Here is a 23,055-nt window from a genome sequence, read left to right as displayed (position 1 = left end):
TTAAGCCTGTTTTTGGTGTCTGTGGAAGAAACCTCCCATATGGTATTCAACATCCTTGGGGCTACCTCAAGAAATAGGCCATCATACCAATTCTGGTTGGTCCTTCACAGCCTGCTAAGACTGTTTGTTTGAACAACTCCTGCTTTTTGCCATACACTTTGTCCACTTTTTTTGGAAGGAGGATCAGCTACCCCATGATGGGGTTTTCTTAGTTCCATACATATCCTGTGCCTAATTTGCTGGTGGTGGCTGCTGCCAATTAAGAGGCATAGGTCCAGCCAAGCCCACTCCACTCCACTCCCGCTGACACAGAGGGAAAGAAGATTGATGCACTTGGGGGAGATTTTTTTTCCTCTCTCTTCTCTCAGTATTAGGATGGCTAGTTATCAGGCAGTGATGACCCATTATCGGTTCTGTCCATGAGAAAAGATGGCTGTTTGTCCAAGATGATAAAAGAAGGCACATGAATGCTATTTGCACAGCAGGACAATGTGGCAAAGCATGGTTTAAGGGCTTTGTTTGATACTTTGGACTCTTCCGCCAGAGCATTGGCATCCACAGTTACCTTGAGGAGCATGCTTGGCTGCATTCTTCTTCCCTTGCTGTGAACAAAAGAATTAAAGTGGAAGATCTCCCCTTTGAAAGAGATGGTCTTTTCCGCAACAAAACAACTGAACTATTGGAAAAATTGAAGGAAACTAGATCCACTGCACAGTCACTGGGTCTTTATCCCTATGTTAGAAGGAATCCTTCTATGCCTTCTTTCTGCTATCAGACAGTTTTACCTTCATTCTTATTTTTCCTCAAGTCACAGCTGTCAGCAGTACTATCAGCAAGCTACATCTTCATCCCAGAGTCAGCATAAAAAAGAGGTCTGAAGATCCAGGTGCAAGATGAAACAACCTGCTCCCTCCTCTTTTGGTACGTCTACACTTACCTCCGGGTCCGACGGCAGGCAATCGATGTTCTGGGATCGATTTATCGTGTCTTGTCTAGACGCCATAAATCGATCCCGGATCGATCCCGGAAGTGCTCGCCGTCGACGCCGGTACTCCAGCTCAGCGAGAGGAGTACGCGGCATCGACGGGGGAGCCTGCCTGCAGCGTCTGGACCCGCGGTAAGTTCGGACTAAGGTACTTCGAATTCAGCTACGTTATTAACGTAGCTGAATTTGCGTACCTTAGTCCGAAGTGGGGGGGTAGTGTGGACCAGGCCTTTGTCTTCATTGAATGCCAGGCATTGGTTTTGATGTGAGGATTGAAAGTCATGGACCAATCAGCAAGCATCTATCCTTTCCTTTATTTGGAGACAGGCTATCCCAATTCATCAACAAATGGAGACTTATTACATAGGACAAGTGGGTCCTAGAAATTATAGAGAAGGGCTGTGTCATTCAGTTCAGAAAAATTACCCCCTTTCAATTTCCCTTCTCCTACCCTTTTCAGGGAACCTTCTCACAAGGCTATTCTACTTTTGGAAGTACAAAAGTTGCTCCTGATGCGAACTATAAAGAAGATACCCAAACATCTGTAGGGTCAGGGTTTTTATGCAAGGTACTTCCCGGTAGAGAAGAAAGGGGGGTGTTTCCATCCAATTTTAGATTTAAGAAAATTGAATAGATACATTTAGAATATTTGATTTCTTGTGTTAACTCAGCCTCCATTATACCCTCGCTTGCAATTATGGATTGATTCTCAACTCTCAATTTAAAGAATGCATATTTTCATATTTCTGTCCAATAAGTCCTTCCCTTTGAGCTGTCCACTGTGCAAAGAATCTTTATTAAGTGCCTTACTCTGGTAGCAGCACATCTGAGGAAATATAGTATTTTTGTTTACTCATATTTGGATGATTAGTTGCTGAAGGCTGCTGCATGCAAGGTTCTATTTCTTTACATCAGTTTTATAAACTCCCTCCTTTTGGATCTGGGTCTGCTTCTGAATGTCAAAAAATTGAATCTCTGTCCAACCCAGAGAATTCTTTTAATAGGTTCTGTGTTGGACTTGGTAGTAGGGAAAGCTTTTCTCCCAGAGGACAGTTTTCTGAAAATAGTGCAGTCTGTTTTGGAAATATGAACTTGTCAAACCCAGAAAGTGATCTGCCTGGGTCTCATTGGTTCAATGGCATGGGCTACTACCACTTATGTAATTCTGTTTGCTGACCCCAGAATGAGGTTGATGCAGCACTGGATATCTCAAGCCTAGAAACACAATCTAGACAGACTTCAGATTTTGTCACCATGCCTCAAGATGTTCTAAATTTGTTGAGGAGGTGGATGGACAGATCAAATGTTCTCAGAGATGATCTGTTCAATCCCCCTTCACCAGTAGTCACCATAACTTCAGATCTTTAAACAACAGATGGGGAGCACATTTAGGTCGTCTTACAATTCGCGTATACTGGACTTTTCAGAAAACCAGCTTGCTTATAAATGTGTTGGTGTGAACAACCCTTCATTTGACTCTCAAATATTTCCTTCCTCATATAGAGGGGAGGGTTGTTCAGGTATAGTGATGGACAATGCAACTGTGATGTGCTACATCTAACAAACAAGGAGGTGCTTACTTCTTCCAATTATGTGCCAAAGCAGTCAAATTATGGGACTGGTCTATCTGGTGGCCCTGTATTTAGCAAGGTAGGTCAATGTGCTGGGACAGTTGTCAGATGCACAAGTGGTCCCTAAAGGTCCAAATAGTGCAAGACATTTTCTCCAGTTGGGGTTGCCCCTACATAGACCAGTTTGCTACAAGGTTCAGCCAAAATTGTTCTCTCTTCTGTTTAAAGGCAGGAAGGGACAGTCATTCCACCTCGCACGTAGTCTTTCTGCGTTAGGGAATGGGGCCTTCTGTATACTTTCCCCTGCCCCTTTCCATTAATTCAGAAAGCAGCAAAGAAGATTTGTCGGGTCAGGGCAGCATGAATTATGCTGATTGATCCAGCTTGACCAAGCCAACATTGATTTGCTTCAGCTGTCAGACAGAGTTTGCATGCATCTCCCTCTGTCTCCAGATCTCTTGTTCCAGCAACAAGGACAATTGCGTTATCTGGATCCTCAGCCTCTTAATTTGGCTATCAGACTTTGATTAATCTTGAACAGCCCTGTTCTTCATTAGTGCAGAATGTACTGCTCAGTTCTAGAAAAGTGTCTGCTAGAAAGTGTTACTTTTAACACTGTCTAGATTTGTTGCTTGGATGCAGGGAAATAGGATTCTCTAGTCCAGCTTTCATTCCCTGTATTTTGGAGTATTTAATGGACTTAAAATCTGAAGAGTTATCCAGTTGCTCTTTAAAAGTTCACCAGGCAGCTATCTCAACTTAACCATATTTTTGTTGATGGTAGATTGCTTTTTGTGCATAGTATAGGTAAAACGTTTATGAAGAGGTTATCTAACATGAAATCCCCTTTTGAACCCTTAGCAGAGTATTCATTCTTTTATTTATCTATTAAAACAATATTCATTATTCATGAGCCAGAAGGGTGAGCAAATTGCATGCCCTAATGGTTGATCAGCCATTTACAATTTTTCATAAAGTTAAGGTGGTTCTTAGACCTGATCCCACATTTTTACCAAAAATGATTTCATATTAATAAAAAAACTAAATTTACCAGTATTTTCCCCAAATCCATGCCCTAATAAAGGGAAATCTGTGTTACCTGCTTCAGATTCTCGAAGGGTTCTTGCATATTATTTAAATAGAACTAAGAGTTTTAGGAAATCATCTAGATTGGTTTTGTTTCTTCTGTCAAGAATCATATGGGTCACTCTGATCAGACTATTTCCAGATGGTTTAAACAATGCATCATTGAATGTTACAAGTTAGCAGAAATTCCTGTGCCTATTGTTGTAGGGTCTCAGTCTACTAGAGCTGTAGCAGCATTTCTTGTTTGTGTTAAACATGTTCCTATTGGAGAAATTTGCAAGCTTGCTACTTGGAAGTCAGTACATACATACGTGCTCTCAATGTAGCTTTGAAAGGTGATGCCAAATTTGGCAGAGCATTGCCTCGGTCATTATTTAATTAGTTCTTCGAGTGATTGCTCATGTGTATTCCACAGTAGGTGTGCGTGCTCGCCACATGCACCAGTGTCGGAAGTTTTTCCCCTAGTAGTACCCGTTCGGGAGCGTCCCAGCGACCCCTGGAGTGGCGCCTCCATGGTGCGGTATAAGGGGTGCTGCACGCTCCCCACACCCTCAGTTCCTTCTTGCCGCCAGTGAAGGTGCTTCGGAACTGCTTTGCTGTAGCTTGTCCCCAGAACTCTTGTTCATTCAGTGTATGCGACCTGTAGTTAGTACTCAATTAGTTTTAGTTTAGTTTAGTTGGTGTACCCGGGCCGGGGCATGCCCTGCGCCCCGGGTTTTAAGTGGTGCAACACTTGTAGGCGTCCGATGCCAGTGAGTGATCTGCACGCGGACTGTTTACACTGGTTGGGTGAAACTCATCTCAGCGATCGCTGTAAGATTTGCAAGTTGTTTAAGCCTTGGACTGAGAGAGAGAGACATTAGGCTCCGGGCTATCTTCATGGAGTTGGCATTGACCCCAACTCCGATGCGCCACTCCGAGTCGGCACCGGGCACCGCGATGTCGGTGCCCAGCGACTCCCTGGCACCATCTACTAGTCAGCACCGCTCCCCATCCATGGGGCACACCAAGAAGGCTAAGAAGAGGCCTTCTCTGCCGTGGCACTGGAGTAAATCTGGGGCAGAGACTAGACCCGTGTTGGGCAGTCCTCGATCCCCATCAGCCTCTAGGCCTCCGACTCAAGTCGAGCGGAGTAGCCTGGCCTAGTCGGTGCAGGCTTCCCCGGATGTCCGGATGCCCTCCACGCCGGAGGCCCTGCAGGCGGCCCAGGACATCATGTCCATGCCAGTACCAGGGGCACCGTCAATGTTGGCCCCACGGTCCAGAGGCAAGCTGCTGTTGGGATCTCTGCAGTCGCCCTCGACTCAGTACCGGTCTCGGTCAAGAGAATGTTCCCAGTGCCGTTCGCCTCTCAGCGACCGTTCCGTGCGTAGTCCTTGTAGGTCACCGTCGACGCCCACCAGGTTGGCTGGGTTCCGTCCAACCGAGACTCCAGGCACTGCTCCGCCTCGAGGAGCGAACACTGATGGGACTGAGGCAGACGCCGCTGAAGGTCCTCATCTTGGAGGGGCTATCATAGCCAGTCGCGACACGAACATTAACGCCGTTCCCATTCGTCGTCTCGTGCCAGGACCCTGCTACGGCACTGCTCCCACAGCCCCAGGCGTAGATCACCGGCGAGTCGCCATCGCGGCTCCGCCCGTCGGAGCCGATCGCCAAGTAGCTGTTACCAATGGTACCGGTTCTCCATGTCAAGGTTGCGGTCTTGGGGTCAGCACCACTCCCAACACCACTGCTCCTCCCGGTCCAGAGACAGTGGCAGGTTGTAGGTCAGCCCGGCATACCTTCATAGCCATCCATTGATGGGTCAGGCCAGCCAGGCCGAACAGCCCGCTCCCCCGGTGCCGCAGCAGGTGCAGTGGCACCAGGCCCCGTGGCCGGCGCAATGGTACCAGTGAGCACTGTGGCCCCTGACGCAGCCCCCGGTGGGGGTTTGCTTCGTGGCCAGAGCCTCAGAAGGGCTATTGGCCTCCCTCTCCTGGCCTCCGAGAAAGGAGTCGCTGGGACGTACATCCTCGGCACCGTGCCCAGAGACTGCCAGGGCAACCCTGCAGGCAGTGTCCGATGCAGTGGACACGGCCGTGCGGTCCATGGCCTCCGCGGTGTCCATGAGAAGGGCGTCGTGGCTCCTGCTCTCCGGGCTGTCCAGTGAGGCGCAGACCTCCTTGCAGGACCTCCCATTTGACGGCAAAGCTCTGTTTGTAGACCAAACGGATATAAAACTTCATGGCCTGAAAGATTCCCGCACGACGCTTCAGACTCTGGGCCGCTGTGTTCCGGCTCCGGCTAAACCTAAGTTTAAGCCGCAGCAGGCTCCTGCCCAGACCGCCCACTCTAAATACGAGCCCGCTTATAAAAAGTCGCGGGACTATAAGACATGCCCACAGAGGCAGTCTTGGCCTGCCCCCCAGCCTGGGTCCTCCAAGGGCAAACAGGCAGGGAAACAGCAGTTTTGATGGGATGCCCGGGGGCACCCTGCCAGTTCTCATCAGGGATCCACCCACAATAAAGCTTTCCTTCTCCAACCGGTTGTGTGCTTTCCTCCAGGAGTGGTCGCAGCTGACCTCAGACCAATGGGTCCTCAACACCATCTCCTGGGGTTACATAGTTTACCTCAACCCTGCCCAACCACCTCCCTGCCCCCGTCCCTCCTGGGGGACTCCTCTCATGAGGCTCTGCTCGAGTGGGAGGTGGGGCGGCTCCTTGGCCTAGGAGTGGTGGAAGTGGTGCCAGTGGAGTTCAAACACAAGGTGTACTACTCCCGCTATTTCCTTATTCCGAAGGCCTGCAAGGCCTAAACCAGTACATGGTGAAGCTCAAGTTCCACATGGTCTCCCTGGCCTCCATCATTCCCTCCCTGGATCCGGGGACTGGTACGCCTCCCTCGATCTGCAGGACGCGTACTTCCACATCCATATATTCGAGGGGCATAGACACTTCCTCCGTTTCACAGTTGGGCAGGAGCACTACCAATTTACGGTCCTCCCGTTTGGCCTGTCCACTGCCCCCAGGGTACTTACAAAGTGTATGTCGGTGGTAGCGGCCTACCTCAGGTGCTGGGGGGGTCTAGATCTTCCCCTATCTGGACGACTGGCCGGTCAAGGGCAGCTCCCGCTCGCAGGTGCGGGATCACGTGGCGCTCCGTCTGTCCACGTGCGCCACTTTGGGCCTGTTGGTAAACGACACCAAGTCCACGCTAGTCCCGGTACAACACATAGAGTTTATTGGGGCGGTCCTGATGCCACGTGAGCCAGAGCCTGCCTGCCTCCCTCAGGACAGGGTTGAGACCCTGAAAGTGCTCATCGACACAGTCACGATGATTCCAGTGACAACAGCCAGAGAGTGCCTCCAGCTCTTGGGTCACATGTCAGCGTGCACGTATGTGGTCTGCCATGCCAGACTCAGGATGAGGCCCCTCCAGCTCTGGTTGGCCTCGGCATTCTCCCAGGCCAGAGTCAGGATGGACAAAGTCCTCACTGTGGTGAACCGGTGATCGCCTCCCTACAATGGTGGTCCTCCCCGGGGAACATCCTCCAGGGGGTCCCATTCACAGGCAGGCCACTGTCGATGGAACTGGTGTCAGATGAATCGGATCCGGGGTGGGGAGCCCATGTGGGGTACGTTCAGACCCAAGGTCTGTGGTCTGCGCAGGACCCTGACCCTCCACATAAACATCAAGGAGCTCAGGGCGGTGCGGCTGGCATGCATGGCCTTCCGCTCGCACCGAGGGCCGGGTGGTCAGGGTTCTCACGGTCAACACGGCCTCGATGTTTTACATCAACAAGCAAGGCGGGGCCCGATCCTCTGCCAGGAAGCCCTCAGGCTGTGGGACTTCTGGATAGCCATGACATTTGCCTACAGGCCTACCACCTACCGGGTGCCCGGAACTTGCGGGTGGATCACTTGAGCAGGGACTTCTCCCCTCAACACGAGGGGTCTCTTCACCCAGAGGTGGTGTATAGACTTTTCCAAGAGTGGGAAACTCCCCAGGTGGACCTGTTTGCGACTCGGCAGAACCGTCGCTGTCCCCAGTTCTGCTCGGGGGGGGCGCTATCTCCGATGCCTTCCTCCTGTCCTGTTCAGGCTGGTTTCTCTATGCCTTCCCCCCGTTCCCACTGATAGGCAAGGTCCTGGAAAAGATAAAGACGGACGAGGCCCGGGTCCTACTGATTGCCCAGGAAGCATTGGTACGGGACCCTCATGAGCCTGGCGGTCGCCCCACCGTTGCCGTCCCGCCCGGACCTGCTCTCCCAGGACCAGGGCCGCCTCCTTTACTCCAACCTAGCAGCACTCCACCTCACGGCATGGCTGCTCAATGGTTAGGCCGGGAGGAGAGGACGTGCTCGGAGGGGGTTCAGCGCGTCCTTTTGGAAGCAGGCAACCCTCCACGTGCCGAGCCTACTTGGCAAAGTGGTCTCGGTTCTCCCGATGGGCAGATGAGCGGGGCGTCTTTCCCCCGTGGCTGCTCCAATCCAGCTCATTTTGGACTACTTCCTTCACCTTAGGGCCCAGGGCCTGGCGCCCTTGTCTGTCAAGGTACACTTGGCGGCCATATCGGCCTTCCACCCGCCGGTGCAGGGCCACATGGTATTCTCTCATGCTATGACTGGCTGATTCCTTAAGGGATTGGATCGTCTCTTCCCATTCGTCAGGCCCCCAGTCCTACAGTGGGACCTGAACCTGGTGCCACTGGCCTGCCTCACAGGCCCCCCGTTTGAGCTGTTAGCTACATGCTCCTGGTCGCACCTCTTGTGGAAGGTAGCCTTCCCGGTGGTGATCACGTCAGCTAGACGGGTCTCAGAACTCAAGGCCCTGACCTCCGAGCCCCTGTACATGGTGTTCCATAAGGATAAGGTCCAGCTCTGCTCACAGCCTTCATTCCTCCCGAAACTGGTCTCCACCTACCACATGGGTCAGAACATTTTCCTGTCGGTCCTCTGCCTCAAGCCCCATGCGTCCAGTGAACAGTGCTGCCTCCACACGCTGGATGTGTGACGGGCTCTGGCTTTCTACCTGGAGCGGGAAAAAACTGTTCAGAAAGTCCTTGCAGCTGTTCATTGCCTTGGTAGAATGCATGAAGGGTCAGCTGATCTCCACTCAGCAGCTCTCCAACTGGATCACATCATGTATCCGTACCTGTTATTACCTGGTGGGAATCCCCCACTGTCAAGGCTCCTTCCCCACTCTGAACTTTAGGGTACAGATGTGGGGGCCTGCATGAAAACTTCTAAGCTTAACTACCAGCTTAGATCTGGTCTGCTGCCACCACTCCCAATGTGCTAATTCCCTTCCCTGGGTAGCCTTGAGAGACTCTTCACCAATTTCCTTGTGAATACAGATCCAAACCCCTTGGATCTTAAAACAAGGAGAAATTAACCATCCCCCCTCCTTTCTCCCACCAACTCCTGGTGGATCAAGATCCAATCCCCTTGGGTCTAAAAACAAGGAAAAATCAATCAGGTTCTTAAAAAGAAGGCTTTTAATTAAAGAAAAAGGTAAAAATCATCTCTGTAAAATCAGGATGGAAAATAATTTTACAGGGTAATCAAACTTAAAGAGCCCAGAGGAACCCCCTCTAGCCTTAGGTTCAAAGTTACAGCAAACAGAGGTAAACACCCTTGTAAAAGGTACATTTACAAGTTGAGAAAACAAAGATAAAACTAACACGCCTTGCCTGGCTGTACTTACAAGTTTGAAATATGAGAGACTTGTTCAGAAAGACTTGGAGAGCATGGATTGATGTCTGGTCCCTCTTAGTCCCAAGAGCGAACTCCCCCCAAAACAAAGAGCCCAAACAAAAGCCTTCCCCCCACCAAGATTTGAAAGTATCTTGTCCCCTTATTGGTCCTTTGGGTCAGGTGTCAGCCAGGTTACCTGAGCTTCTTAACCCTTTACAGGTAAAAGGATTTTGGAGTCTCTGGCCAGGAGGGATTTTATAGTATTGTACACAGGAGGGCTGTTACCCTTCGCTTTATAGTTATGACACCCACCGTCAATTGTGAGGGCACACTCGACTAGGGCGCAGGCCTCGTTAGCCACCTTTTTGGCCCATGTCCCCATCCAGGACATTTGTAGGGCTGATACGTGGTCTTCAGTTCACACTTTCACCTCGCATTATGTGATCGTCTCCCAAACCATCCTGAGAATTTGTGAACTCTTACCCACCTCCAACAGATATAGCTTGGAATCACCTACTGTGGAATACACATGAGCAATCACTAGAAGAAGAAAAGACAGTTACCTTTTCCGTAACTGGTGTTCTTTGAGATATGTTGCTCATGTCTATTCCACATCCCGCCCTCCTTCCCCTCTGTCGGAGTTGTCTGGCAAGAAGGAACTGAGGGTGGGGGGAGCATGCAGTGCACCTTATACTGCACCATGGAGGCGCCACTCCACGGGTCGCTAGGGGCACTCCCCGACGGGTACTGCTGGGGGAAAACTTCGGACACCGGAGCACGTGGCAAGCATGCACGCCTACTGTGAAACAGATATGAGCAACACATCTCGAAGAACACCAGTTACGGAAAAGGTAACTGTCTTTTCTCTGGTCCTACCTCCTGAGCTTTCAGCACTACTTGTCAAACTACACATAAGTAGAAATATGCAGAGCTGCTTGAAGAAATGAAGGTTATTTATTTGTAACTTGAGTTCTTCAAGATTACTATGCATATTCATACTTCTTCTCAGAGTCCTATTGTGGTTCCTCTGGCTTAGTGGTGAAGGAACTGAGGCAGTAGTGGGTGCAGTGCCCCATTATATAGCTTCACCCTCAGATCATTTGGAAATGGTGAGAAGAGGGTTAGGAGGGGATGCACATTTGTTCTAACAGGCACTGCTTGGAGAATGTTCTACCATTAAACACCACCAAGCAACTCAATACCCATAAGTACCCATGTAAGGGGTGTCTCATCCCCTGTGGTCCAGTCCCAGCATCTGGCAGTCAGAGGCTTAGGATCACTCAATAGTTGCCCTGTTCTGTTCATTCCATCTGAAGCATCTGGCTGTGGCCACTGTCAGAAGACAGGATACTGGGCTTAGATGGACCATTGGTCTGTTGCAGTATGGGCATTCTTACATTATGTTCTTAAGTAGCCTTCATCTCTTGCTTGAATAAACAGATCAGATGGTTTTATTTAAAGATAAACTGAAATGTTTTCAAACACTTGTATTTTAAAAACTTTAAAAATCCAAAATTGATGATAAAATGTATGACCTAAAAATGACAAATTCATTTTAAAAATAAGATATAAAATGAAAGGGTTTTTTTAGTAGTCAATCATAGATTGAAGAATTTATGTGGTGTCATTAACTGTTATAGGGGAAAAATAGACTTTTTAAGCAGATCAAGGATCTGTATTCCATATCCAGGTCTAGAAATGCCTGCAACTTTAAGGGGAAATATAGAACTCCAAGGGCTTGAACTCAGGTCTTGACAAGTAAGTGAAGAGGAAGAGTTTGCAACACCGCTGCTTTAAAATGCATTTATTTGTAATGTTTCACTGTGCCCATGTATCCTGCTAGAGATTAAAGATCTCAAACAAGGGGCCAGGTAGTGCTGGAAGTCAATGGTATACTCTCCTGGCACTTTTCTGGTGTTCCTATCAGATTCTGTAGCATATTTACTTTGATTTTTTTTTTTTAAATTCTGAACCCTTACGACTGTGAAGAAAATATACTGAATGTAAACTAGTGCAGTAGTGTCTTACTGAGTCTGCAGACCAGCAAATAAAATGTTACTTGTCTCAATATTAGCTATTATATTTTGGGTGAGATAATCTTTTATTGGACCATCTTGTGTTGGTGAGAGAGACAAGCTTTCGAGCCACACAGAGCTGTTGCACTGTATGTTATATTGTTGAACATTTTAACAGAAAAATTCAGGTACTGTGAATAGAGCTTGAGTTAGAGTACCATTACATTTTTCAGGCTCAATTTTAAAAGGAAATACAGAACAAAGCATTTCAATTCACCTTTAATTATTTTTGTTTCAAAATTCCTTTTCTGGTTTATTTATTACAAAGCTGCTATTTAATTAGGAATAATGTTCTTTATTACCAACTTAAAAAAAAAAATCCAAACCCAACCTAATTTTTCATTTGCAGTGTAGCATTGGTTTCTCCCTGGTTATGACATGTTACCCAAACAAATACTGTATGTCTTTTAAATACGTCAGTGCCGGCAGAGGTATTCAGAGGGGGGTAGGTGTGGAGAGTATAATTTTCTAATTGGTATATTTGAATTGTATACAAAGAAAGCTATTTATTTGTTCTGATTTGAGCTGATGTGGTTTTCATACTGAGCATACTAGAATTTTGAAACCATGGAAGAAACTGTAATGTACAGTGGTTTAAGTCATTTTGCTAAATGTGATCTGTCTAACAGATTACATATTTTCCAAGTTTTGTTGATTTAAGGTTTACAGTGGTCTTTCAATCGCATGAAATTAGTCCTGTTTTTCTATCCCCTCTAATTACTTTGTATATTTTAATTACATCTTGTATTTTGTGTCTCAGGATAGAATTTGAAGATCTACAAGATTTTATTTCCTTAGTAGGGATGATTGATTTTTCTAATTCATTCCACTTTTTAGGACCAGATTCTGCCCTCAGATATGCATAGGCTACTGCTATTGAAACTGATGGAAATTTAACATGCATATCTGAGGACAGGCTTTTGGCCTTTGTTTGATTGGAGAACATATTATCAGTGCATTTCTTTACTTTCTCCAGAGTTCACATTTAAAACAAGATGCAGTCATAAATAGTAGACAAATTCTAAATAATAAGAGGAAGTTAGTCTTAGGTGCACACATGCACATACTTTAAGAACACGCACAGTAGAAGAAAAAGAAGCACAGCTTTATAACAAAGCAAATTATTTTTCCACATTATGAGTTTTTCATCTTATTGTTATACACATCTGAACAGCTTTGTCCTTGTTAAAAGGAGTGAAAAATCCCTTAGGGAATGTCTATGTGGGGAAATTTACCCACAGAACCATCCTGGTATAATTCTCCATGTGGACATACTTATTCCAGAATAAGAGTGGCTTTGGGGGAGAGGGCTTATTTGATGTTGCTTTCAAAATGACATAAACTAAACAAAAAAAACCCCACTCTTATCCTGAAATAACTGTCTACACGCGCAGTTATACTGGTATAATTATATTCATATAGTTCTACTGGTAAATTTCACCATGTAGACAACCAGTTGTTCAGCGAGTGCCTCTACTTTGGACTATATAACTGGATTACTTAAATCTGTGTTCACTAGAATCCAGTAATAATACAATCTTGTATTTTGTGTGTCAGATCACTATAGTGGTACAACAGAATTATGTTTAGCATTTCTACTCAAAATACTCCTTAGGACAAACAGAAGGCTATTTTCAACATAGGCTAAAATCTTCAGGTGTTTTTTAAAATAAATATTTTTTTTTCAGCAGGGAAACTTGACAATTGTTTTTAAAATTAAAAATTGAAAGAAAATCTCTCAGCAGAAGAGGATTTTAAAGATTATCATGCCATATATTATGAAAATTTAGCAAAAACATCAATGAAATCCTCAGGTGTGGTTTTTTTTTTGTTTTGTTTTTTAAGCTATTCAGATTCAAAAGTCACTGTGTTCCTGGTAGCCAGAAGTTTTGGCTTTTGTTTGCAACTACATTACCTACATGTAACTTTGTAACAAGCAGAAATACTAGACTGGTGAGCATTGCGCATGTTTAGAAATTCTCTGCAGAACTGATATTGAAAACATTTTGCACTTGGCAGTAGGTAAGCTCTGAGAAATTTTGGTTCATTAATCAGTATATACCTCTCACAGACCAGATTAATAGCAGCACATCTGAGGAACAGCCAATTAAAACCAGTTATTGCTGTCAGAATAAACTTGGTAACAGTTATGTAACTTTTGGCAGAAGCTACACGTTCCATAAGGTCCAAAATATTCTGACTATAAATATTGATATTCCACTGATTATTTAAAATAAATCCTACAGAGCAAAAAACTAGCGCTTAGGGTCCAAAAACATATAGCTCCAGAATTATTGACTCAGCTGTTGAGAGATTTTAGGAACTGTTCTAAAATGTGTGTAGCAAAGACCTTAAGTAACTAAATGTGTCAATAGTAAAGACTACTTTCAAAAACACACAATGTAGATTTTCCAATGACATTCCGCTTTCTTGGTTACACCCCATAGCATATTGTAATGGGAGCCAGAGGAGGGTTAGAAAAATTAGTCATTTACCTTTTAAAGAATTTGAACAGGTTGTCAAGAATGTCTAAGACTTTTGTTTTATGCCATAGTTATTTTTCCCCAAAAACTTTTTTTGCCACACCTACATTTCCCTTTAGCTTTTTTTCTGGGGTCTCTTAATCTGCAGGTGATTCCTGAGGATTGGTAAATACAAATAGTTACTTTATATCTTTTCCATTGTTCTAGATGGTTTAATGTTTTTGTATTTATCCATCTTGAAAAATGCATTGGGGGGAGATGAAAAGTGTAAACTTTGTTTAAACTGTTGATATTTTTTAATTCTGCTTTTTTCTTCAGTCCTAATAACTAGATTTCAAGTTTAACCATTTTGATTTTTCAAATATAAAAACCTTAAGTGTTTCTCCATTTAGCATAAATACAGTTGTAAACTAGGTTTCATAATATTATTTATGAAACACTTCAGGGGCTTTGCACTTTAACCAGTCGTTCAATAATTAACTTTCATTCTCTTAAATTGTAGTCCTGTCGTTTTGTGGATGAATTGGGAACACACCAGTAGCCAAATGTACACATAGCTATCCTTTATTACACATAGTTAAAGCTTTTAAAGGAAAGGAAAAGATGAGTATTTGGCTACAAGAATTTGGATTTAAACAGCTTGATTGTCTGTCAAGTTACAGGTATTAATGTTGTTTTGAACTGATATATGACTAATATCATTCTTGTTTGTTTGTACAACTGGAATAATTGTTTGTTAATAGAGAAAATGCAAATAGTGGTCTTGGATAGAAATTCCCCTAATAAAACATATTAGTTGGATTGATGCGTATTAGTAGCTGTTTGAATTGTTGACTGTGCTGGCCTGTTTTCTTCTAAAGTGGTTTTACTTGGATATCCATTTTCTAGCTCTAGTAGTGCTAGCTACCTGTACACTCTGTGAAGTTGGGTGAAATCCTGGCTCTATTGAAGTCAGTGGGAACTTTGCCATTAACTTTGACGGGGCCAGGGTGTTACCCATTATGTTCAAGATACACTAACTACATATACTAAATAATTTTCTTTATTCTATCTGCTGATTTTCTAGAACCATATATGTGCACTAAGTCATTAAGCTAACTTAAAATAAAATGTACAGATGCAGTAGAATAAAAATTGGACTAGAAAGTATTTCAAAACAACTCAAACAAATGAATTGGTTCATGCTGTCATGATTTTCCCCTATGTTAAACTGTTCCAGTGTCGTAGAGTTTTTTAATGATTATTATCAGATGCTACAGAAATTAGTTTAATGTTTGAGAGTTGTCAAATAACTCTTAGGATAGTATTATATACATAAATGTATCAATCTCATGCAGAATTGTGCATATATATACAACATCCACATGCAGACTTGCTTGCAAATAATTTACCTATGGATTTGCAATTAAGCTTAAATAGAAAACTTACCAAAAACAAATTTTGCTGCTGCTTTTTGCTTCTACAGTAGATTGAAAATCCAGAAGTCAACTTGTTTTTTCTTCTTTGTGTTACCAGTGTTATTGTTTGTTAATCTGTAGTTCTAGTGAAAACTTTTTTTCTTGCCCTGTTAGATCCAAACTGTATTAAAGAATTGATCGTCTTCCTGCAGATTTAATAGAATAAAAAAATCAATCTAACTAAATCTCTCTAAGAAACATAACTGAAGTTCCAGTGTACTCTATTCCAGAAAAAGGGATAGTAGTGTGTTTGAAGCTGCTGTGTCTTACTGTCACATGCAGAAATGCACTAACCAGCTACAGCTGACCCAGATTCCATATACAGTACGCTTGGACAGTTTTCCTTTTCTTAAACAAACACGCACTAGACTTAGCCGTTCAGCCCACCTCTGATGTCACTATGAACTCACTGAAGAGCAAACAAAACTCCTTAGGGTTTCCTATCATAGCCTTTATGAAAGGGCAGGGGGAGGCTGAAGAGCTATGGACAAGGAAAGATTGTTTGCTGGTTAGAGGGAGGGCACTATATGGAAACAGTCTGTGCAAGAGTTCAGCAGGCAATTACAAAACTAACATTTTATTTCACAGCCTAAAGATGCCTTTCAAGTTTTTACAGTACTGGGCTTCATTTAGAAGAAAGATTCTTTCAGACTGATGAACTCAACTTGTGTTCCCAGGAATAAAAGAGGCAGACTGACTGGGTACAACAGGAAAAATGAACCATTTATAGTCTAGAAGAATGTTGAACAGAATGTCACATTCAATTCTTGAAGTTCACTTAATAAGAAACAGTTTTAGCTGTTGTTACACTCTCAAAGAATCTGATACATGTGGAAAATGTTAAAGCTATGTTTGGTGTTGGGTTAGGTATTAGAATATTTGATGCCATCTGATTAGTATTAAAAGAAGCAGAAGCCACATGTATTACGTACTTTTAAGAAACGAAGGATACCGTTGTCAGCTTTTAATTCTGTCACTTGAGAGTTTGTGTACAGGAGTCGATTCAGTGTGGGGTTTTGTTTAGTGTAGTTGTCAATTTCTTCAGAAATGACTAAATTTTATGGTTTATTTGTTTTTTTCTCTTAAAATTGTTTTAGATTTGATAAATAGGTCCAAGGATCTTGTATTTTGCAGAGGAGTTCTCTAGAAAGGTACTCTTAATTGTGCTAAAGATAAAAAGGCTGTCACTTAACTTTAAGGAAGAAATAATTGTTTAGATATCTCCTTCCAGAAATAATCTGTTCACTAATCCATAAACTTATAACCAGTACTACACTTTTGTTCCTTATGAATCTCTGTTGTTTGAACCAGTAAACATTATTCACCCTTCTTTCTATTTTAGATAGTACACTGTTCAGATCAGGGACTTTTAACAACTATCTCTGGACACTGCCTAGTACAATGGGACCCAACATGGTTAAAACCTTTAGGTACCACCACAATATAAATATTAAATAATAATTTGACTGTTATTAATTTATAATTTAAATAAATTAATATTCTAAGATTAGCAGAATAAAAAATCCTGAATTAAAAATTAGATGAAAATAAAATTAAACTCTGTATCACTAGAGGAGGTTTTGGAATTAATTGATAAACTCAACATTAACAAGTCACCGGGACCAGATGGCATTCACCCAAGAGTTCTGAAAGAACTCAAATGTGAAGTTGTGGAACTATTAACTAAGGTTTGTAACCTGTCCTTTAAATCGGCTTCGGTACCCAATGACTGGAAGTTAGCTAATGTAACGCCAATATTTAAAAAGGGCTCTAGGGGTGATCCCGGCAATTACAGACCGGTAAGTCTAACGTCGGTACCGGGCAAATTAGTTGAAACAATAGTAAAGAACAAAATTGTCAGACACATAGAAAAACATAAACTCTTAAGCAATAGTCAACATGGTTTCTGTAAAGGGAAATCGTGTCTTACTAATCTATTAGAGTTCTTTGAAGGGGTCAACAAACATGTGGACAAGGGGGATCCGGTGGACATAGTGTACTTAGATTTCCAGAAAGCCTTTGACAAGGTCCCTCACCAAAGGCTCTTACGTAAATTAAGCTGTCATGGGATAAAAGGGAAGGTCCTTTCATGGATTGAGAACTGGTTAAAGGACAGGGAACAAAGGGTAGGAATTAATGGTAAATTCTCAGAATGGAGAGGGGTAACTAGTGGTGTTCCCCAAGGGTCAGTCCTCGGACCAATCCTATTCAATTTATTCATAAATGATCTGGAGAAAGGGGTAAACAGTGAGGTGGCAAAGTTTGCAGATGATACTAAACTACTCAAGATAGTTAAGACCAAAGCAGATTGTGAAGAACTTCAAAAAGATCTCACAAAACTAAGTGATTGGGCAGCAAAATGGCAAATGAAATTTAATGTGGATAAATGTAAAGTAATGCACATTGGAAAAAATAACCCCAACTATACATACAACATGATGGGGGCTAATTTAGCTACAACGAGTCAGGAAAAAGATCTTGGCGTCATCGTGGATAGTTCTCTAAAGATGTCCACGCAGTGTGCAGAGGCGGTCAAAAAAGCAAACAGGATGTTAGGAATCATTAAAAAGGGGATAGAGAATAAGACTGAGAATATATTATTGCCCTTATATAAATCCATGGTACGCCCACATCTCGAATACTGTGTACAGATGTGGTCTCCTCACCTCAAAAAAGATATTCTAGCACTAGAAAAGGTTCAGAAAAGAGCAACTAAAATGATTAAGGGTTTAGAGAGGGTCCCATATGAGGAAAGATTAAAGAGGCTAGGACTCTTCAGTTTGGAACAGAGAAGACTAAGGGGGGACATGATAGAGGTATATAAAATCATGAGTGATGTTGAGAAAGTGGATAAGGAAAAGTTATTTACTTATTCCCATAATACAAGAACTAGGGGTCACCAAATGAAATTAATAGGCAGCAGGTTTAAAACAAATAAAAGGAAGTTCTTCTTCACGCAGCGCACAGTCAACTTGTGGAACTCCTTACCTGAGGAGGTTGTGAAGGCTAGGACTATAACAATGTTTAAAAGGGGACTGGATAAATTCATGGTGGCTAAGTCCATAAATGGCTATTAGCCAGGATGGGTAAGAATGGTGTCCCTAGCCTCTGTTCGTCAGAGGATGGAGATGGATGGCAGGAGAGAGATCACTTGATCATTGCCTGTTAGGTTCACTCCCTCTGGGGCACCTGGCATTGGCCACTGTCGGTAGACAGATACTGGGCTAGATGGACCTTTGGTCTGACCCAGTACGGCCTTTCTTATGTTCTTATGTTCTATATCAGATTCTATTTAATAACTTTCTATGAACTTTTTTGTCACCTTTCAACCAGAAGGCTTTTAACTTGCTTCTGTGTGCATGCAGACTGTGTTTGTATATTAATATTGGAGCAATGCCCAGAGGCCCCACTCAGGACTGAGAGCTCCACTGTGTTAGGAGCTGTACAAACACAATCACTGCTCCAACGAAGTGCTTTTTTTAATGTTCTTCCACCTGCAAAGCCAAACATTTTTGGGTTACTCTGACCCTAATTATACAGGTCTCAGAAAAAAGAAAAATATAACTAATTTTAGAAGTCCCATAAGTATTACCTAAAATAGCAGGGTTTTTTGTACAAAGTATTGAATTTAAGGTTGGATATATTGAGACCTTCCAGGGCTAGAAGCAAGTGCTTTGTCTCATTAGAAAACTGAGATTTACCCCATTCCAAGGGTAATCTATGAAGTTTTTCTCACCCTGCAGGGTCATGTTATATTGGGCCTTTTAACAGTTACAGGACTGAATATTGCCTGTCCTGCACTTCAGACTGTATCTTGGGGGATGAAAGGAAATCATTTCTGTAACAGGTTGTTTTTAAGTGGTAGCAGCATCAAGCTGCTCAGAAGTTTACAGTGTTCGCATAGTCACAGTAAAGACGGATTAGCGAGCAGAATGTAGGCAAAGCAGTCACATTTTCTTATGATATGGATATCTCCTGGGGGGGAGGGGTGTAAGTATGTGTGTGCATCCCTACAGTGAAATGTGCAGACCATGAGAAGCTCTTACCAGATGCTGAAACAGCAGTAGATGTAGAAGTGGTAAATAGAAGACATAAAGTTCAAACCAAGGGTACGTCTATACTTACCTCTGGGTCCGGCGGTAAGCAATCGATCTTCTGGGATCGATTTATCGTGTCTTGTCTAGACGCAATAAATCGATCCCGGATCGATCCCGGAAGTGCTCGCCATCGACGCCGGTACTCCTGCTCCGCGAGAGGAGTACGCGGAGTCGACGGGGGAGCCTGCCTGCCACGTGTGGACCCGCGGTAAGTTCGAATTAAGATATTTCGACTTCAGCTACGTTATTCACGTAGCTGAAGTTGCGTATCTTAGTTCGAAGTGGGGGGTTAGTGTGGACCAGCCCCAAGAGAAGAGATCTATGCAACCAGTGTGGTAGAAGAGCAGTTGAAACAAAAGCATTTTCTACTGCAGAATCCAAAATGAGAGAATTGGAGAGAAATGTCTTCAAACTTATCAGAAATAAAGACTTTCATTTTTCCCATAGTTGTGCACAGTTTTGCTTACTGGTTTTTAGTGGAAAAAGGCATTAGGGATAGTTATGATACATAGCAACCTGCTGTTAAATCATGAATAAAAAATAATGGCAAAATGTCAAGGGGATAAAACCCATGCATAATCATCATGCCCTTACCCTAGACAGATGTTTGATATTACATCTATCCCTGGTAGAGGAAAAACTCAAGGTTCTACCTTTTCAGCACTTTTGAATTCTTGTGTAACAAATAAGCTATTAGTGAAATGAATTTTAAAATTGTGTGGCTATATTGGGGCATGTATATATTTAGAATGAAATTCACCCATCCCCACGCAAAGCATGACACTTTGCATTGATAACTCAGCCAGCCTTGTGATGGAGATGAAATTCAGTAGCCTTTTTTCCACTCCTTACGGTCCATTCTTCACCCACCTTATTTGTAGATAGTGAGGGCCCCTCTTCCAACATGCAAGGGGATTAAAGGAAATGTGATGCAAGTGTCACGTTGGTGAGAGGGAATAGTGTTGCATTTGTTGCAGCAATAAATGGTCAGGGCTGGGACAAGGCTTTGAAAGTGGAAATGGAGAGGAATACATGGACTTTGATGTCTTCTTTTACTGCTTTTCCCCCCTCCTTCTTCGCACACGTTAATGCTGCTGTTAAATCCTGCTTGCTTTAACTTCGAAGTTTTGAGCCTTTGGGACAGAGAATAATGACGTTGCCAGTGGTGAAGGAAGAAGATGGAAGCTTTAAAGATGAGACTTGGAATTAAGACACTAAACACTCTTAAAGATCCTATAGAGCTTTTACAAAGTGTGGGGGAGAGGCAGGGGTCCTGGAACAGTTTGTATAGTGGGGGTGCTGAGAGCCATTGAAGCAAACTGTAAACCCTGTATATGATGGAAACCACTTCAAGCCCGGGGATGTGGCAGCCCGCCCCTCCCTCCCATCAGCCCTAGTTCCATCACCTATGGGGAGAGGGTGTTAATCCAAGTGTCCTAATCAGATTTCAATTTGTGTATACTCTTTGTCTAGCAAACGCTTTCCCGTTGCTGCAATTTGAGAAGTTTTTCTTTATTTTTTTTTTTGCTGGCATAGAAAGGGAGACTTTTCTGTTGGTCTGTTTCAACACAGCTGAGTTGGGGGAATTAAATATTCATAGATTCTAAGGCCAGAAGCTAATCATCTAGTCTGATAACTGTATATAACAGGCATAGAACTGCCTCCAAATAATTCCTGTTTGAACTAGATTATATCTTTTAGAAAAACATCCAGTCTTGGTTTCATAAATGCTGGTGATGAAGAATCACCACAACACTTGGAAAAGTGTTCCAATGGTTAGTTAATCTCCCCTGATAAAAACTTACACCTTATTAGATTTTATCACATTGAAAATGTTTAACAAAGTTCATGTTTTTGAACCTTCTGTGTTGAATACCCCTACAGGCTTGTCAAGTGAATGATGATTAATTGTTGGGATGACAGAAACTAAGGCTTGGTCTACACTTACCCCCCAGTTCGAACTTACCTCGGTCCACACGCGGCAGGCAGGCTCCCCCGTCGACGCCGCGGTACTCCTCTCGTCTAGCTGGAGTACCGCAGTCGACGGCGATCACTTCCTGGTTCGACTTATCGCGTCCAGACAAGACGCGATAAGTCAAACCCAGAACTTCGATTCCCAGCCGCCGAACTAGCGGCTGGGTGTAGACATACCCTTAGAAATGAGACCTGGCATAGTTGCACATAGTTTGATACTTACTTTGCAGATTCTGAAATGTTAATATGCTTCCACTGTCAAAGACTAAAGGTCAGATTGTGCCTGGTCCCTGTATAATACACAAGGAAAGCTTCCAACCTTCCATTGTGCCTGGCCCCTGTGGAGAGAACAGAGGTGAAAGTAAGCTGGTACGGTGTACCGGACCGAACCAGCTTCCCCAGGCTGGTGCTTTAAAGGGCCCGGGGCTCCCTGCAGCGGCCGGAGCCCCGCTGCCGCTACCCTGGGGCTCAGGCGGCGGGACTTGGGTGGCGCTTTAAAGGGCCCGGGGCTCCTGCCGCTGCGGGGAGCCCTTTAAAGCACCGCCCGAGCCCTGCCGCTGCTACCCCCAGGGCTCCTGCCGCTTCGGGGAGCCCCAGCCCTTTAAAGTGCCGCCCGAGCCCTGCCGCCTACCCAGGGGCTCAAGCAGCAGGGCTCGGACAGTGCTTTAAAGGGCCCGGGGCTCCTGTCACTGCGGGGAGCCCCGGGCCCTTTAAAGCGCCGCCTGAGCCCGGCTGCCAGAGCCCCAGGGTAGGGGTAGCGGTGGCAGGGCTCCAGCAGTGCTTTAAAGGTCTCCCCATAGCGGCAGGAGCCCCGGGCCCTTTAAATCGCCCCTTAGCTCCGGGGTTTCCAGCCGCCTCTGCAGTTGGTAGCTCGGGGGGTTATTTAAAGGCCCTGGGGCTCCCAGCCGGAGCCCCGAGGCCTTTAAATCTTGATTTAAAGGCCCCACCTCTTCCGGTTGAGGCCACACCTTTTCCGTTGGAGGCCAGGCCCCCACTCAGGACTCTGGCGTACCGGTAAGTCCTTTAAATTACTTTCACCCCTGGGAGAGAATGCAAGTCCTTACACTCGGAAAGCGCAAAGATTTCACTGAGCTAGTACTGCTGCTGGAGCTGTTCACTGCAAATAGGGCTGAGAAAGGAGTGAGGCAAAACCACTGGACAAGTGATGAAGGGGAGTACTTACTGAATCCTCCAAGGGGTGGCACAGCATTTCCAAGCAATATTATTTGTGCCTCCTTGAGGCACAAACCAGCAAAGAGCTCTTGCAGCCACAGGGCTTTTTCTCCATTGCTCCTGGAGCAAGACAAAGATTAAATGTCACAGTGGATCCTTGTACACATTAGTAAGTGTGAGCAGAAGTACATTCAAATTCAATTAATTGCTTTTTCTTTTAAATTTGAAACATTTAATAAAGGAAATACTCACTCTAATCTTATTCATTCAGGTATTTATCTCTCGGACTTGACGTATATTGACTCCGCATACCCATCTACAGGGAGCATTCTGGAAAGCGAGCAGAGATCAAATTTAATGAACAACATACTTAGAATAATCTCAGATTTTCAGCAGTCCTGTGAATATGGTAATCTAGCTCATTTATTTCTTTTGCAGTATTACTGAGGGCAACTCATAAAATAAAAATGTTCATC

At 44.2% G+C, this 23,055-nt stretch overlaps 1 protein-coding gene across 1 annotated transcript in view; it reads left to right on the top strand.

Moving 5' to 3' along the window:
* The window catches only part of RALGPS2 (Ral GEF with PH domain and SH3 binding motif 2), a 260,231-nt gene that overhangs the window by 161,798 nt on the left and 75,378 nt on the right, over positions 1-23,055 (top strand). Inside the window, exon 9 of the mRNA XM_065408804.1 lies at positions 22,851-22,988. Coding sequence (XP_065264876.1) covers positions 22,851-22,988 — 138 coding nt within the window. The remainder of the gene's footprint in view (positions 1-22,850; positions 22,989-23,055) is intronic.

The sequence above is a fragment of the Emys orbicularis genome, chromosome 8, assembly GCF_028017835.1.
Source record: "Emys orbicularis isolate rEmyOrb1 chromosome 8, rEmyOrb1.hap1, whole genome shotgun sequence".
Taxonomy (NCBI): Eukaryota; Metazoa; Chordata; order Testudines; family Emydidae; genus Emys; species Emys orbicularis.
This window is presented reverse-complemented; position numbering and strand designations above follow the sequence as displayed.